The following is a 16,888-nucleotide window of genomic DNA, read 5'->3' on the forward strand; positions in this document are numbered from 1 at the left end:
TGGGGAAAACCATTTATGGTGGAGATGAGAGGCGCTCACACACACACACACACACACACACACACGTCGGCTCTGGGACTCGTGCCAAATGGCGCCACCTAGAGTGAAATTACGACAGGAAACATACAGGTGGGTCCCAGTTTTCCATCTCATCACACTCGACAGGATCACATCAAATTGAATCCATTCGCGGAAAGTCCATAGCAATAACTAAAAAAAAATGCAAAACGCCTTTACTGTAAAATTGGAATGTTAAAAAGCATACCTCCGGAACCGTAAAATATTGCATGGACTGCGCAACAATTTTTTTTTATGTCAGTGTCTGATAGGATGCTGCAATAGAACTTCAGCATTTTTATTTTATACTGACAAAAATGCCTAGTGCCCTGCCTGGTCAACATTTCCACATTTGCAAGCTGGAAATGAAATGAAACTTAATTAGGGTTATACACCCATCAGGCATAACATTATGACCACCTGCCTAATATTGTGTTGGTCCCCCTTTTGCTGTCAAAACAGCCCTGACCCATCATGCACTGTGTATTCTGACAACTTACTATCAGAACCAGCATTAACTTATTCAGCAATCTGAGCAACAGTAGCTCATCTGTTGGGTCGGATCACACGGTCCAGCCTTCACTCCCCACGTGCATCAATGAGCCTTGGCTGCCCATGACCCTGTCACTGGTTCACGACTGTTCCTTCCTCGGACCACTTTTGATAGGTACCGACCACTGCAGACCGGGAACATCCCACAAGAGATGCAGCTTTGGAGATGCAGTTGTCTAGCCATCACAATCTGACCCTTGTCAAACTCGCTCAAATCCTTATGCTTGCCCATTTTTCCTGCTTCTAACACATCAACTTTGAGGACAAAATGTTCACTTGCTGCCTAATATATCCCACCCACTAACAGGTGCCATGATGAGGAGATAATCACTGTTATTCACTTCACCTGTCAGTGTTCATAATGTTATGGCTGATTGGTGTATGCCATGAATCTGCACAAAATAACCCATAAAACTGAAGTGAGAAGCAATGTCAGCATGGTTAACAAAATTATTCAAAGATGAAAAGCAATGCACAATTTATGATTGGATAAGCTATGCAAGAAATATTAAGGACCAGGGAAGGAAGGAATTAGTTAAAGAAGCAACCAAAAAGCCAAGGGTATAGAGTAGCTAGTGAGATATAGCCTAAAGCTGAAAAGGATAAGCATAACTCAAAATATCCAAAAATCTGGGCTTTATGGAAGAGTGGTGAACAAAAAAAAATCCTTCACAAAGCCATTGTTGAAAAAATCCATATTTTTTTAAAAAATCATTTGGAGTTTGCCATAAAACCCAAGATGTGGAAAAAGGTGCATGTTTGAAAGCCAGCATGGCTCTTCACCCTGAGAACACCTTCACCACAGTGAAGCATGCTTATAGGAGCACAATGAGGTGGGGATGTGTCTCATAAGCAGGGGCTGGTAAATCAACTGTAAAATATACTGCAGTTTAAGTGATAATGTCAAATATATTAATCCTATATCTGACATTTGTATTGTTGTAAAAAAGTCAAATGTTGTGTGGATGGATGGAGAGACAGATAGATAAATCAAGTACTCAACATTGTGATAGTGGCAAGGAAAAACTCCCACAAACAGCAACACTTATAAGGGAATGTATCCTCTGTTTGACACCTGACAGTTCTACAGAGAAAGAAAACAACATACACCGATCAGGCATAACTTTATGACCTTATGTGTAATATTGTGTTGGTCCCACATTTCCTGCCAAAACTTCCCTGACCCGTCATGCACTGTGTATTCTGACACCTTTCTATCAGAACCAGCATTAACTTCTTCAGCAATTTGAGCAACAGTAGCTCGTCTGTTGGATTGGATCACACTGTCCAGCCTTCACTCCCCATGTGCATCAATGAGCCTTGGCCATCCATGACCCTGTCACCGGTTCACCACTGTTCCTTTCATGGACCACTTTTGATAGATACTGACCACTGCAGACCAGGAACATCCCACAAGAGCTGCAGTTTTGGAGGTGCTCTGATTGGCCCTTGTCAAATTCACTCAAATCCTTACGCTTGCCAATTTTTCGTGCTTCTAAAATATCAATTTTGAGGACAAAATGTTCACTTGCTGCCTAATATATCCCACCCCCTAACAGGTGCCATGATGAGGAGATAATCACTGTTATTCACTTCACTTGTCACTGCTCATAATGTTATGCCTGATTGGTGCAACGATACATACAAGATGTTAAAAATGAACACACTATGAATTGGAGTTTCGCTGAAGGTCTGATTTAGATGTAACATCTTAGACTCACAACAGCAGTTCTTTTGGAAGTGCAAGTCTCTGGGGCATCCAAGTGAGATTATTCACTGGAGCTGGAAAGTGAATCATAAATGTTAATTGCCCTAAGATGAATAAGTAGAAGGTGACATGGCAGCACAGCAGGTAATGTTGCTGCTTTACGACTCCAGGGTACTGAAAGCATCACAGAAACCAAATAAGCAAATTCCAATAAAACATGGAATTTGTATTAGTCATGAAGGTCTTGATTTAAATGTGTCAAACATAATTTTCTTTCACTAGGGCAAAGTTTAAGCAACAAAGTTTTTTTGAAGGTGTCATTATGTCAAGAATTGCTCGTTAAAAAGCATTCACACTTCCAGCAACAAGTTTTTTTAGACAATTTTGCACACATTTTAAAATTCATTTATTATACAAAGAGGACAGAAGTCATTCTAAAGATACTTTTGAGACATAGCCTGCAGACCTGCTAGCTGCAATAACTATAAGGTGACTGGGTAGCATGTGTTTTAGACAAATTACGTTGCATTTAAGTAAATTTTTTGTCCGACATTGGCTAACATTATTTCACATCAGCTCTTACTGTGTGAAATATTGTGTTGTGGAGTATTTTTCTACCTGTTTTAAATGTCTGTCAATGTAGGTAGCAAAGCTGAGTTTCCTCTATAGTTAATTTTTCTTGCTTTATTACATTACGTTATTATAAATGTTTTGGGGGGAAATTTTCAGTTTATTGCTTTCATCCAAAACTGAATTTCTGTCTTTATTTGCGTTGTGGAGAGACAATTTCTGTTCTTAAATGCCAGCCATAGTGTTATTAAAAGCCTAATCTCGACAATAAAAATAAATCTAAATTTTATCACCAATAAATATATATTCAGTGGTGTTCATGAACAATGATTGCCAATCAAACTAACTGGTTGTAATATAAATGAAACGTTGTTTGCCATTCACTTATGACGAGACGTTTATTATAGCACAGACTAGAGTGTTTATATCTCGACCACATAGTTTACTATAGAAATTTAGAAACAGACCGCTGCATGACCACTGGATGTCACTATCACCTAAAACGGAATCTAAGACGGCTCACATCACAGTATTGTTTCACTACTCTTTAAAATATGCCTCAATTAATGCCATAATGCTCATTTAAAATAGACATCTCTGTTCACACCATATTTATTTCTTAAAGCCATTGGAATTTCTTATTCCTTTATCACAAACAGGACTCAAACCAACAGTGTGTCAAAGAACTCAAAACATTATGTGTGATATAAACAGCACTCCTTAAAAAAAATAAATAAAATAAAAATCATTAACATATTTCGGTTGCAAATATATTTATGCACGTTTTACGTTTTCTATAATCGTCCTATAAAACACATTAATGTGTCTCTTTAACCTAATTAGTAATTAAACCCAAGTAATCAGTATTGCTATGCACTTGAATAAATGACTACTACTACTACTTATAATAATAATAATAATAATAATAATAATAATAATAATAATAATAATAATAATAACTAAAGCAATGGGGTTGTGTGTAGGAACAAACCAGAAAATGCCAGAAAACGTTTCGTTAAAACGATCATGTGATATAATGTGGATACCAGGCTACATGTAGCTCAGAGAATCTAGCTTGTGTTAATATCTTCCTATCTGACCCACAGCGACAAAGTTTGTACACCCCCGATTTAAAGCATCTCTACACGTGCAGAACAGAGCCGATATAAATAGTGCGCATCTCTGCTGCGCATGCGCGCTAGCCTCATGACGGGCACGCCTTTTCTCCAATGAGAGAAACTGTGCCAGTTTGTAAGCGTTTCACTCAAATCAAACCTATTAGGTTAGGAACCTGTTTCCTAACTCACAAACCCAATGCAAGGGTATATCCTGTGATCCAGCTGCGCATATAGAGTCGGTGGGTGACGGTTGTCTCTGCGGATGTTTGCTCGGGTTGTCATCATTATGGAAATGTAAGAGTTATGAAGAGGAATGATAGAGCTGGAGCGTCGGAGGAGAGCCGTGTATAGGGGGCATGGATGCAGCTAGCACTACCGAGCATCCGAGTCAAGGAATGATGAAGCTAGTCACTTCACCGGAGCTGCCACTGCATTAGCAAGACATATCTTAACCCGAGGTATATCTTAGACATGACGTTGTTTTTTTTTAATGCGTATAGCCATATATGTGTCACATAGCGGTATATCTGTGACCCAAGCAATGTTTTCTGTTGGGATTTTCAGGAAATCTACAGCTATCCAGTCGTAAACAGAGGGCAGATGCAACACGTTGCTGGTTGACTGTCAGGGTGTCATTCATCCGGATAAAGATTTAACCTATTCAGTAAGTGTCTGGGATCTTCCCTGAGCAAAGTGTTTGTTTCTAGAAGTGTACTGATCTTGCTTAATAACCTTACGAGTAGGAAAACTAATGCAGTACAATGTTATCGTGTTTAAACGAACTGGAGGAAATTGTTTATATAAATGGAGGAATGCAGACCTTAACACAAACACTACATGTAAGACAAAAAACAAAACATATTAAGTACTTTATGCATATGAAGCAAATCGTAATATATGACCAAGATCCAATGCAGCGGCATTTCAGTTTGGACAATACATATCTCCTGACTATTACACTATTGGTTTTGAAATGTTTTTAAAACATGTTTCTTTGCTGTAACTGTTAGACTGTTTGTTGTATACCTGTGTTTGTTAAATGTGACCCATGAATAGAACAGAATAGAATAGAATATCTTTATTGTCATTGGAACATGTGGCATGTCCAATGAAATTAGGTGCTTTACACATATTACACAGGATACACAAATGACACTTTACACACTTAACATAATGTACTCAGTGGTCTAAGTACACCGACCAGACATAACGTTATGACCACCTGCCTAATATTGGGTTGATCCCCCTTTTGCTGCTAAAACAGCCCTGACACATCATGCACTGTGTATTCTGACACCTTTCTATCAGAACCAGCATTAACTTCTTTAGTAATTTGAGCAACAGTATCTCGTCTGTTGGATCGGATCACACGGACCAGCCTTCGCTCCCCATGTGCATCAAAGAGCCTTGGCCACCCCTGACCCTCTCGCTGGTTCACCACCGTTCCTTCCTCGGACCACTTTTGATAGATACTGACCACTGCAGACCGGGAACACCCCACAAGAGCTGCAGTTTTGGAGATGCCCTGATCCAGTCGTCTAGCCATCACAATTTGGCCCTTCGTCAAATTCGCTCAAATCCTTACACTTGCCCATTTTTCCTGCTTCTAACACATCGACTTTGAGGACAAAATATTCACTTGCTGCCTAATATATCCCACCCACTAACAGGTGCCATGATGAGGAGATCATCAGTGTTATTCACTTCACCTGTCAGTGCTCATAATGTTATGCCTGATGTGTTTGGTATGCAACAAACTGGAAAAAATGCTTTAAAATAGTACAAGGTGCATGGTATGAGTTGTCAAACTCTTGTGCTGAAAATCCACAACAGTCCACACTTTTTAACACGTCCTTTTCAACTCATCATGCTTTTCATTAAAAAAAAGCAAGTTGTTATGTAGCAGGTCATAATTAAACACTGGCTTTTTAGTGCCAAAAGTATCAAGACACTGTTTTTTTTGTATTCATGTAGGCTGTGGTCTCTTCCTGGCATAGAAACTCTAATTACAGTTGTGTTGGACTATGTTACTAACAGTCCAGTTCATTGTGACATTGCCTTGCTTGCAAATTAAAAAGGTCTTGTTGACTAGAGCAGTGAATCATGCTAGTCATCTGCGTTCAGCAGTGTTTAATTAAGATGCACTCAGTGGTGTTTTCAGGTTTTGGGTTACAGGAAACTAATGATAATGGCTACAGGGTCTCAAACACAAGGTAACACTACACCAGCAGTTTGTTCATTAAATGATTGGCATTGAAGATCATGAGGATAAGACCTCTGTGTTGTGTTGTGTGCATCAACATTTCTTTGTCGGAGTTAATACACAAAGCTAAGACTAAGAAGCGTTATCACCTGACTTGAATAATAAAGATTAAAATGTAGTTTTTTATTATTTTGTTTTAGGATTTTAAGATTCAAGTGTTTTGTATGAAGAACAAGATGTGTGATTATTTTTTATATATTATATATATATATATATATATATATTATTTTGTATGTTTGACATAAGATATGTACAAGCGTTTTCTGTTCGATTGTCAGGAAGATGCTGCAGATCATAGGTGCTGTTAAACCTTTTAGGATTGGCATTTGCCGCACGTTCTTCAAATCTTGTGCTGAGTGAAGAGAAGATCAAGGACAAAGCCCCTTAAGCTTTTCTGCACAGAGTACTCTGAAAAGATGTTCTAAGTAGCAAAAACTATCAAGCCCAAGGCTGAATTTTTATTCCTACTATATGTACCTTGCAATACTCTTACTGAGACTGGAACTGAACAGACCGACTATTCGAACGACACTTTTTGTCAAGATTCAAGAAGCTTTATTGTCATTTCAACCACATATAGCTGACACAGTACATAGTGAAATGAAGCAACGTTTCTCCAGGACCTGGTGCTACATAAACATACAACATAAAGTTCAAACACAAAAAAACAACACAGAGCTAGGACCGAAGGATTCTCATCTCTATGCATTTTTGAGCAGGCATTCACAATCCGTGATGTATTTCATTACATGATGAAGGTGAATGTGTTCCAGCCCTTTATTAACGCTCTGAAAGCCTTGATATTTAGAGTGATCTGTAATTGTAATGCAGGTCAGTCTTGTTTTGCTTGTATGCCTTGTTCAGTGGACAGTGAAGGCCCATCCATGCAGATGGCTGCTCTAATAACTGTGCCTTTCCAGCAGAGACTCAGGAGTACAGCCCTGGCCTGTGGCATGACTGGTGGAAATGTACCCATAACGCAGAGCTGGTCAACCAAGCAGATGGCGAGAAAAACAGTCACGGTCCAATTTGAGGTCTTATTTTTGAGTGTGTGAGAGAATGAGAGAAAGAGGTCTGCTTGAGCTGATAGGTTCAGTGTTGTGCATGTTTTTAAATGTGTTTAGGAAAGAGAGTCTGCCGCAATTAGCATTCACTGCTTGAATCAACCTATCTCGCTTCTTCCGAGAGAGAATAGTGAGGTAACACATGAGAAGTGGTGGATAGATGGAAATGAGATTATTTGAATTCCCTCCAGGGGTATCTGGAGAGGTGTGGAAAAAAAAATGTCCATTCTGACAAGCTCTATCATGCACATATTTCTGAATTATTTCTTCTTTTGACTAATGCAGCATCAAAACCTGTTGTTCGAGATGCTTCCACTTGCCCAGGCAGATGAGAATATGATCAGTATGTATAGAGTAGGACAGCTTATTCATGTTATGTGGTCTCTTGTTGAATTGTTCATCTTCGGTGGGCAATTTATCCTGGTCATGTAGATCCAGTGTCTATCCTGGGAATGCTGGATGTGAGGTGGGAATGCACTGTGGATAGGACACCGATCCATTACAGGGCACCGTGCACACACATTTCCATCTATGAGCATGTTTTTGCAAGGTAGCACGATATTTGACTATTAAATGCATTACTCTATTTATCCACCCATCTATCCATCCATCCATCCATGCATTCTCGACACCTCTTATCCTAGTTGGTTGTGGGGAACGTGGAGTTTCGGGGCACACAAGGCAGAGTACACCCTGAACAGGTCTATCATGCACACACCCATTCACACACTACAGACAATTAAGAGATGCCAGTCAGCCTATGACACATGTCTTTGGACTGGGGAGGACACCAGAGTACCCAAAGGAAACCGCTGAGGCACAGGGATAGCATGCATTCACACATGATGGAGACTACATTCACCCCCAACCATGGAGATGTCAGGCAACCAACAAGCCACCATGCCCCTATTTATTTATCTATCTATTTTACCTGATCAAGTTCTAATACACTAGTAGTTTTCATTCCTGTTCTTTTCAGATGCAATTCACCAAAACTTCACAACCCCATCCTGCTCTCTCTGGACTACTAAATCATACCTCTGTTTCTCCCTGCAGGCACCGGCTGTCATCCAGTCCAGGTGTAAACATGTTACATTGCTTCCTCTGCTGCCAGTTCTCGCATGTTTAGAAATGTATCATACACGACAGCTATAAAAAGCATATTACAAGAAGAACATTACGTTTCTGCAGAAATTCATCTAGAGAATGACTGTCTATTTTGGCTAAGCATCACCGTACACTCCCACACTGGTCTAGTTAGAGGGATTTTTTCTTTGTTTAGCATGCCACTTTTCCACACATCCACTCTCTCTTTCAGCTTATAATGCGATTAATACTGACAATGTAGAGAGACATTTTATGGAGGAAAAAAAAATCTCAATAATTACAACAATAGAACAAGATTGATCTTTTTGTTTCCATTCAGCTTGTGTGTTTTTAAAAGGTTGATTAATGGTCAATGGTCTTTATACTAGATAATCATATAAAACTTTTCAAAACCTAACAGCCCTTGTTGAGAATTAAATGATAAACCACTCCTTAAGAAAACCAAACAAAAATGTACTAGCACCAGTGAGGATTTGCTACTAACCAGCATTGCTATGAGCAACAAAACCTCATTAACCCTTTCATGGTGTGTTTTTTTTAAATGCTGTGTGTCTGAGCCAGATTCTCTAATGCATTTCAATATATCAACTTGCTTAAAAGTTGGTACTCCTCTGCTTCCAGTATATCTTTAATGGCTGTGCTTTTGTTCCCCTAGTGGGATGACGGCGTCCTTTGTGTTCTTCTGTATCGCCGCTGTGCTCGTACGACCTGGCCTCTCATCCCTCCCAGCATCTGATCTCACACTGGCCTCCTGACATCTGTAGGGCTCATGCGGCGCTTTGTTTACTGTAAGGTGGTGCTTACCACCTCGCTGGTCTGGGTGCTGGTAGATGTCTTCCTGCTGCTGTACTTCAGCGAGTGTAACAAATGTGACAACAGGAAGGAACGCTCTCTCCTGCCCGCTCTCAGAGGTGAGTCCGACATCACGGCTCATGTGGTTTGAACTTGTTTCAAGAAAAGATGAAATTCTAGATGAAATCAATGGATGGAACAGCTTTAAAAGCAGCTAGCACAACAACCCAATGGCAGCATTTTTGCTCAGAGTGGCCATGAATGAATGAATATGGTCCAGCTAATCATTTTTTTTAAACTGGAGCATGATGGAAACAAATGCCTGTTATTTCTGGTGGAGGCTGAAACCTGTTCATGAAATTCATATACCTGTGTGCAGGTTGGGAAAACCCTTCCAACACTGCTGGAGCTAAATTCTTTCCATCAGACAAAAAAAGTTAAAAATAAAGGTTCTGGCAACAAAACTGTGCAGTATTTCTTCTGCATACTTTGACACCTCAACTTTAAGAATCAGAACATTTGTTTCACCCAAGTGATATATCATTTGTGTGTTTGGATTTGCTTTTAATCCGACCAAGAGTTTCTGTAAAGGCTATATTGAATAAGGAGCCAGTATAAAAACCTTTGCTACTTAAGCTTCCACGCACCTGGACGTTTATTAAGTTGTCTTTTATATACAGCTCTGGAAAAAAAATAAGAGACCACTGCCCAATCTCCAGATTTGAACCCTATTGAAAACCTCTGAAATGTCATCAAGAGGAAGATGGATGGTCACAAACCATCAAGCAAAGCTGAGCTGTTTGCTTTTTTTTGTGCAAAAAGAGTGGTATAAAGTTCCCCAACAGCAATGTGAAAAACTGGTGGAGAGCATGGAGCCAAAACGCCTGCAAATCGGGGTTATTCCACCAAATACTGGTTTCTTAATGTATTTAGCCAAAGCATTAACACAATTTGTTTACAAATGATTTGCATTTTGTTTTATTTGAGTTATTAAAGCTCTGCAAATACTGCATGATCTTGGGTTATTTTGATGTGTTGTTATTTCCTTTAAATATACACTCTAAATAACAATAGTTATATTCTGAATTTAGGAGAAATATTGTCAGCAGTTCACAAATAAATGAAACAAAACTCTTCATCTCACCAATACATGAATCTGTAAGAAAAAAACATAAGAAACTGATTATTTTGCAATGGTCTCTTATTTCTTTCTTTCCAGAGCTGTACATATATATATTTATGTGTGTGTGTGTATATATGTGTGTGTATATATGTGTGTGTATTTATATATATATATATATAATGATTAAATGATTCTATCTATAGTCAGATTCCAGGTGTCAAAATGTCAGAAAGGCTCCTTTAGAATGAAACCTTTAAATGCAGTTTTTTTCTTCTATTATGTTTCAGGGTAAGCAGACATTGAAAAATGTGAAACTGCATTTGAAGCTTTTAGTTCAGTAAAATGTCTATTTTGCAGAACTCTATATATAGTAGAAAATGTCAAAATTTCACCATGTGAAAACTTTTCCCAGGCGAGTCCCAGTGAGACACATGCAGTTATTAACCACCCAATTTAGCAGAAAACTGCACACACACACTCAGTAATTATCTGCTGTATGTTTCTTCAAAATGACAGAGCAAAAATAAATTGAAAAAAGATATCAGTGACACATGATTTATTTCTGTTTTATAAATGTGAGATGCAAATGATTACATTTAGGTGGTGATGGTTTGACTAGTGCAGAGGAGTCTGGTGTTATGCTTAAAGCACTGGTGTGGATGCAGGTTTTTATTCCATCCAAGCAGAAGCCACACCTGGGTTTACTGAAAGTCAAGATCAGCTGAAGAAACAGGTGGAATCAGGTATGGCATCTGCTTGATTAGAATGAAAACATGCATCTACACTAGCTCTAGACTGAACAGCCCTGTTTTATTCAAAATGCTGATGGCCAAATCCAGGTTCGAAAACAACTAGCCACAGGGTCTGAAGAGCCGCAACTTATTATCAAGCTGAGGTGATGGGAAGATGACAAGCAACACAGTGTCCCACATTCAGACTGAAGCTTGTCTAGATCTCATCCAGCATCAGTGATTTCTGTAGTGAGGTCACTATTTTCCCACATACTGTTCAGGCATTAGTATTAGGTTAGGCTTGTTGAACAGTTTGCATAGCACACACACAGTAAGCTGAGAGGCCATGTGCTTACTCAGTGTCTAAAAGACGTTTACAGATTGCAAGGTCTGCTTTTGTTCACTTTCAAGTTTTAAACAAGTTTTCATCCACTCCTGGCTGTAAAACCTCTCTAAACAATTCTCTGGCAATGTGACTTGATAGCTTTGCTAATGGATTTCGTTGTGATGAATGAGCCTCCCCATTGCCAGTTCCTTGCTGGATAATCCCCAACATCATTGCTTCCTTGTCTTTACTTGGATGCTGTCCCTAATAAATAGGTTTACAACTGTGAGATAAGCAGCTTTACTGGTTCAAATGAGGGACTGTCGCAGCTGTTGGGGAAAAGAGCATTTTTTTGCTCAACTAGGTACAGAAACATTACATGTCTTGTGTGCTTGTAAGTTGACTGTATTTGGGATAGAGCAGAAAGCTCGGCATATGAACAGAAGAAAAGGATGTTTATGCATGACAGCATCATCAGGAAGCTGTTTGGGAATTAAATAGGCAAATGAGGTCTAAGCGGCCTTGTGCCAAGAAGAGCAAGGCTTAGAGCAGCGCCAGTCTGTTAGCCATTCAGGTTTCCACTGGTACTGAATTGTGCCAGGTGGAAGGTTTTGTGCTATTTAGGTCATTTAGGATTTTGCTTGTAGGCAATGATGGAAACAGAAGACTTATGAAGCCTCCTAATATGAGGTTTTGAATTGAGTGTGAGATTTGTGGACTTGATTTCATTTTTCTAATTGTCTGATATGTCGAACGATCTCAGATTCTTTAATTTAAAGATCAAGAAGTCTTTAACGTGATCAGATTAAAATGACATGGAAATATGTGCGATGACATAAAAGCAGCGAGTGTTTTGAAGACGGAGGAAATGATCCGTTTTTAATGGGGAGGAATTAATGGAGCAAGGTGCCTGAATTATGCCCTGCAGGATGGAGGCTAATCATTAGCAGGCTATTTTAACAATAAATCTCTTAATTGCTTTCTTTGATAAATACAACAATGCAGCTTTTCTAGTAGACAGCTTTGATCACTTACTTGTGTACCAGACTTTCTGTCTTACTGAATGACTCTCCATAGGTGAAGCAGATATGAGCAAGAGTCACATACAACAATTGTACAATACATGTCAGTATACACCATACACCGATCAGGCATACCATTATGTGTGTTGGTCCCCCTTTTTCTTCTGAAACAGCCCTGACCCGTCATGCACTGTGTATTCTGACACCTTTCTATCAGAACCAGCATTAACTTCTTCAGCAATTTGAGCAACAGTAGCTCGTCTGTTGCATCGGATCACACGGACCAGCCTTCACTCCCCATGTGCATCAATGAGCCTTTGCCTCCCCTGACCCTGTCACCAGTTCACCACTGTTCCTTCCTTGTACCACTTTTGATAGATACTGACCACTGCAGACCGGGAACACCCCACAAGAGCTGCAGTTTTGGAGATGCTCTGATCCAGTCATCTAACCATCACAATTTGGCCCTTGTCAAACTCGCTCAAATCCTTACACTTGCCCATTTTTCCTGCTTCTAACACATCAACTTTGAGGACAAAATGTTCACTTGCTGCCTAATATATCCCACCCACTAACAGGTGCCATGATGAGGAGATGATCACTGTTATTCACTTCACCTGTCACTGCTCATAATGTTATGCCTGATCAGTGTATTTTTAGGCTGTGTGACATGCCAAGGAGTGCACTATAAGCTTGTGGGATGTGGTAGCTTTGTGGTTAAGGTGTTGGGCTACTGAACTCACGGACATTTGTGAGTTCGAATCATAGGTCCACCCAAGCTACCACTGCTGTGCCCTGGAGCAAGGCCATTAACTAAATCAATAAAATATAAGTCGATCTGGATAAGGGTGTCTGCCAAATGCCATAAATGTAAGTTTATGATTATAATGTAATTAAGTCACAAGGTTCGCTGTTTGTTTAAGCTTGGGCTTTTGTGTGTGAATTTTGCTTGGTTACATCGTTTGACAGCTAAGCTGCATGGTACCACACATCCCTACAGTATATTTTGCTGTATGTAGCTAGTTTCCTCAAATGCATATTCCTCTGTAATGGAACCCACTCTGATGTGAGTAATTTCTCAGTGTTTAGTTCACTGCTTCAGACTGCTGGTGAGCAAGATCTACTAGCTAAACACAAAGCCAGAGATGAGATTTGCAGGAAATCTCCTGCAGGAGCTGCAATGATCAGTCAACATAACTGAAAATTATTTGATGTGGATTTTTATAGTTGACGTGTTAGATAACAGATGCAAAAACAATGTTATAATAAGAGCACATGTCAGAGTCTCTATATTTGGGAGAACGTAATACATTACTGCAGTGTTGCTTCAGTTATCACACATATAAAGAAAACACTGTTAATATGGGTTTATTGTTTCTTTTATTTCACTGAAAGCACAGTTTTAATTCTAAGTTAAACGAGGAATGTTAAGATTATATATTTATTGCTTTTACGCTACTGAATAGTTTAGTCTGGGTTTTGTATTTTTAATTTCCTGTGAATTTGTTGTCCTGCACTTGACTCACACACTGAAAAAAAGGAACATATCAGATTTAAGAAAAAATATTACCTAGCTTATTTTTAAATATTACTTTTCTCAGCAAAATGTTATTTCATTGCTCATAAAGAACAAGTTTCTAATTTCTAGACTGAATGACGTAGAGTAAGTGTGATCAGTTTACACAGTATTAACGTAACTCAATTACATTGCGAAATCTCACACAGATGTTGGCTCTGATGAATTAGGAGCTTGAAATAGGTGTGCAGAGTAGCACAGAGCTAACATGTCTGTTGCAAAACACCCGCGTCGTGGGTTTGATCCTCAGCTCAGGTGTGAGTTTTATGGGGTTTGTTTTATTGAAGGCTTTGAAAATACACAATTAAATCATATTGGGTGTACGCAAATGTGTTGTTATGCCACTCAATTCAATAACATGGAATTCTTGTATTTTACTTAAGTAAACTTTCAGTACACTGTTTTGTATTTGTTTACTTGTGCACTACAACCATTGAGAAACAGCATTTTGTCCCAATGTATACAAGGAGGACTGACAATTAAAAACCCATTTGATTTGACACTAGCTGTAAGGTAATATATGTGCAGGCTGCTGATTTACTACTGTTTAGATAAAGAGATATCTTGTATATCTTGTATATACAGGATCTTATATACGGTTCCTTTTGTTGAGGTTTAATTGCATTTAGTTATTGTAACAGGAGTGTGAGATCAGATCAGTAGATTATAAGATATATCATGTGACAAAGCTTGGTGTTGTATTAGATATATTAAGGGACGGGTGACAGTTCTCTACGTTAGCTCGCTTGTTCTCAACAGATATATGCTGAAGGTGACGCAGATGATGCATCTAATGAATGCTTGTTAACAAGGATTAGACAGATTGCTCACTACAAAATAAATTCACCCTTAAAGGCTAAACAGTAATGAGCTGTTCAGTTTGAATGCCTTATTTGTCCAAATATGAGGAAAACTATGGGACCTTTTTTCTGTGTATCTGTATAAAAATCCTAGCAAATATTTCAGGCCACATAATAGTCATTTCTGTAAACGCATCACCCAGAATTCAGTGCAGTGCTCTGGCTCTCTGCTATCCTGAAATGAGTAACAAAGGCACCATGCAGTGAAGCACAACCTGAAAAAACTATTTACTTTTTTTTTTGTTTCTTCAAAATAAATCTGCATTGTTATTATGAGTGTTTATGTTTTGTTCAGTACAGGTTTCCTAACAGGCATGTGTTTTACTCAGGGATTTACGCAGGAAATATTTCACTCCTCTCTGTGACAGGTGTATTGAAGATCAGATAATATGGAGGGGCCCTAGCCTGGGTTTGCAGTGTAATTTTTAAAGTAATCTGACCTGCAGACACACACACTCGGGATAATCCTAGCCCTTTAACATTGAAAGCCAGGGAATCATTCGAGGTCTCATCGATGTAGCCTTGTGGAATCCTCTTAACTGACCTGGTGCAGATGGGCTTCCAGTTATTTGCAAGATGGTATGATAAGCCTCAAGCAAAAAGCCCTCCATAGCTATAGAAGTACAACACTTGGTTAGCCTGCGTTACCATCCTGAAGTTGCTTATTTTTCAGTAACAGCATTCCAGCATTCAGGTGTTTTATTCCACTTATACCTCAGCAACTTGCTAATGATTAATTAAAACATTTCAATTGCTACCATTTTATTGTATGACATTAATTTACGTTTCTGATATCTCTTATTTTGTAATAGCTTTAAATAGTTATTCCCAAACCTGCCTTGGTCTCTCTCTCTCTCTCTCTCTCTCTCTCACTCTCTCACTCTCTCTCTGTCTTAATAAGACAAAAAAAATTCAGCTTGTCTTGTTACAGTGAAACAATGAAAAAGTGAAAAAGAGAAATTTGAAAAGAGTCCTTTGTTGTAAAGACTGATACAAAGCACTGACACCTCAGAGAAACAGAGTTAAATAAAAGCCCCCTTAGAGAAAGCTATATACACAACAACACATTTTTAAATTCTTTTATTCATTAGATATGAATAATCATGTGAATTAAATATCGAGATATAGATTTGAATTAGAGCTTCATAAATGCGATTTTGCCAATGCTAAATTTTGCTAAATGCTAAATGCCAATTTTGGTCAGTACTGACCAATCAAATTAAAGAATTCAACACACTGTGGCCTATTGCTATTTGTTGTAACTAACAAATAGCTTAGAAATTAATATTGTGTAGCTATTGACACACGGCAACACCCAGCAAGTAGATGTTTAGTAGTTATGTGTTGTAGTTTTTATTACTGCAAATTGAAAACATTCGTAAGCAAAAAAAAATTAAATTTACTTGTTGATTCTGCCCCATGTTATGTATTGTGATACAGTAATCAGAATGGTTCAGTGAATGATGTTATTGCCCTTTTTATATTAATATTATACACACTTCTGCCAGCAAACACACTCTAACCCTAAACATTGATACATCTGTGATTATTATAGTGCAGTGCTGCTCAAAAGATTTGCTATGTAGCAAAGTGGCAAGTCACAGTCCAAGGACAGTCTTGCAAAGGCAGCTGACATATTCTATAACATGGATCAGTGAGTCAGGAAAGCTGCTCACTGCAACACTCTGCTGCAAAGACATTTCGAACTCAGCTTCCTGCCTACACTCCATTACTAAAAGTTCAGCGGTAATCACAGTGCACACAGCCTAATGTAGCTTCCATTCCGCTAAATGCATTGAACCGGGTGCTTGGTGTAACCTTTACCTTTGTTGTTGCACAGCTGTGATGTCCCGAACTCATGAGGGTCCAGGAGAGATGGGGAAGGCTGTGGTCGTCCCGAAAGAGGACCAGGAGAAGATGAAGGAACTCTTTAAAATCAACCAGTTCAATCTGATGGCCAGCGACATGATAGCACTCAACAGAAGTCTGCCTGATGTTCGATTGGACGGGTGAGCATTTG

At 38.9% G+C, this 16,888-nt stretch overlaps 1 protein-coding gene across 1 annotated transcript in view; it reads left to right on the plus strand.

The window, feature by feature from the left end:
- The first annotated feature begins 3,888 nt into the window (after positions 1-3,888).
- The window catches only part of galnt13 (UDP-N-acetyl-alpha-D-galactosamine:polypeptide N-acetylgalactosaminyltransferase 13), a 45,882-nt gene continuing 32,882 nt past the window's right edge, over positions 3,889-16,888 (plus strand). Inside the window, exons 1-4 of the mRNA XM_058393729.1 lie at positions 3,889-4,463; positions 4,570-4,669; positions 9,095-9,350; positions 16,709-16,877. Coding sequence (XP_058249712.1) covers positions 9,209-9,350; positions 16,709-16,877 — 311 coding nt within the window. The 5' untranslated portion in view covers positions 3,889-4,463; positions 4,570-4,669; positions 9,095-9,208. The remainder of the gene's footprint in view (positions 4,464-4,569; positions 4,670-9,094; positions 9,351-16,708; positions 16,878-16,888) is intronic.

Source organism: Hemibagrus wyckioides, linkage group LG06, assembly GCF_019097595.1.
Source record: "Hemibagrus wyckioides isolate EC202008001 linkage group LG06, SWU_Hwy_1.0, whole genome shotgun sequence".
Taxonomy (NCBI): Eukaryota; Metazoa; Chordata; class Actinopteri; order Siluriformes; family Bagridae; genus Hemibagrus; species Hemibagrus wyckioides.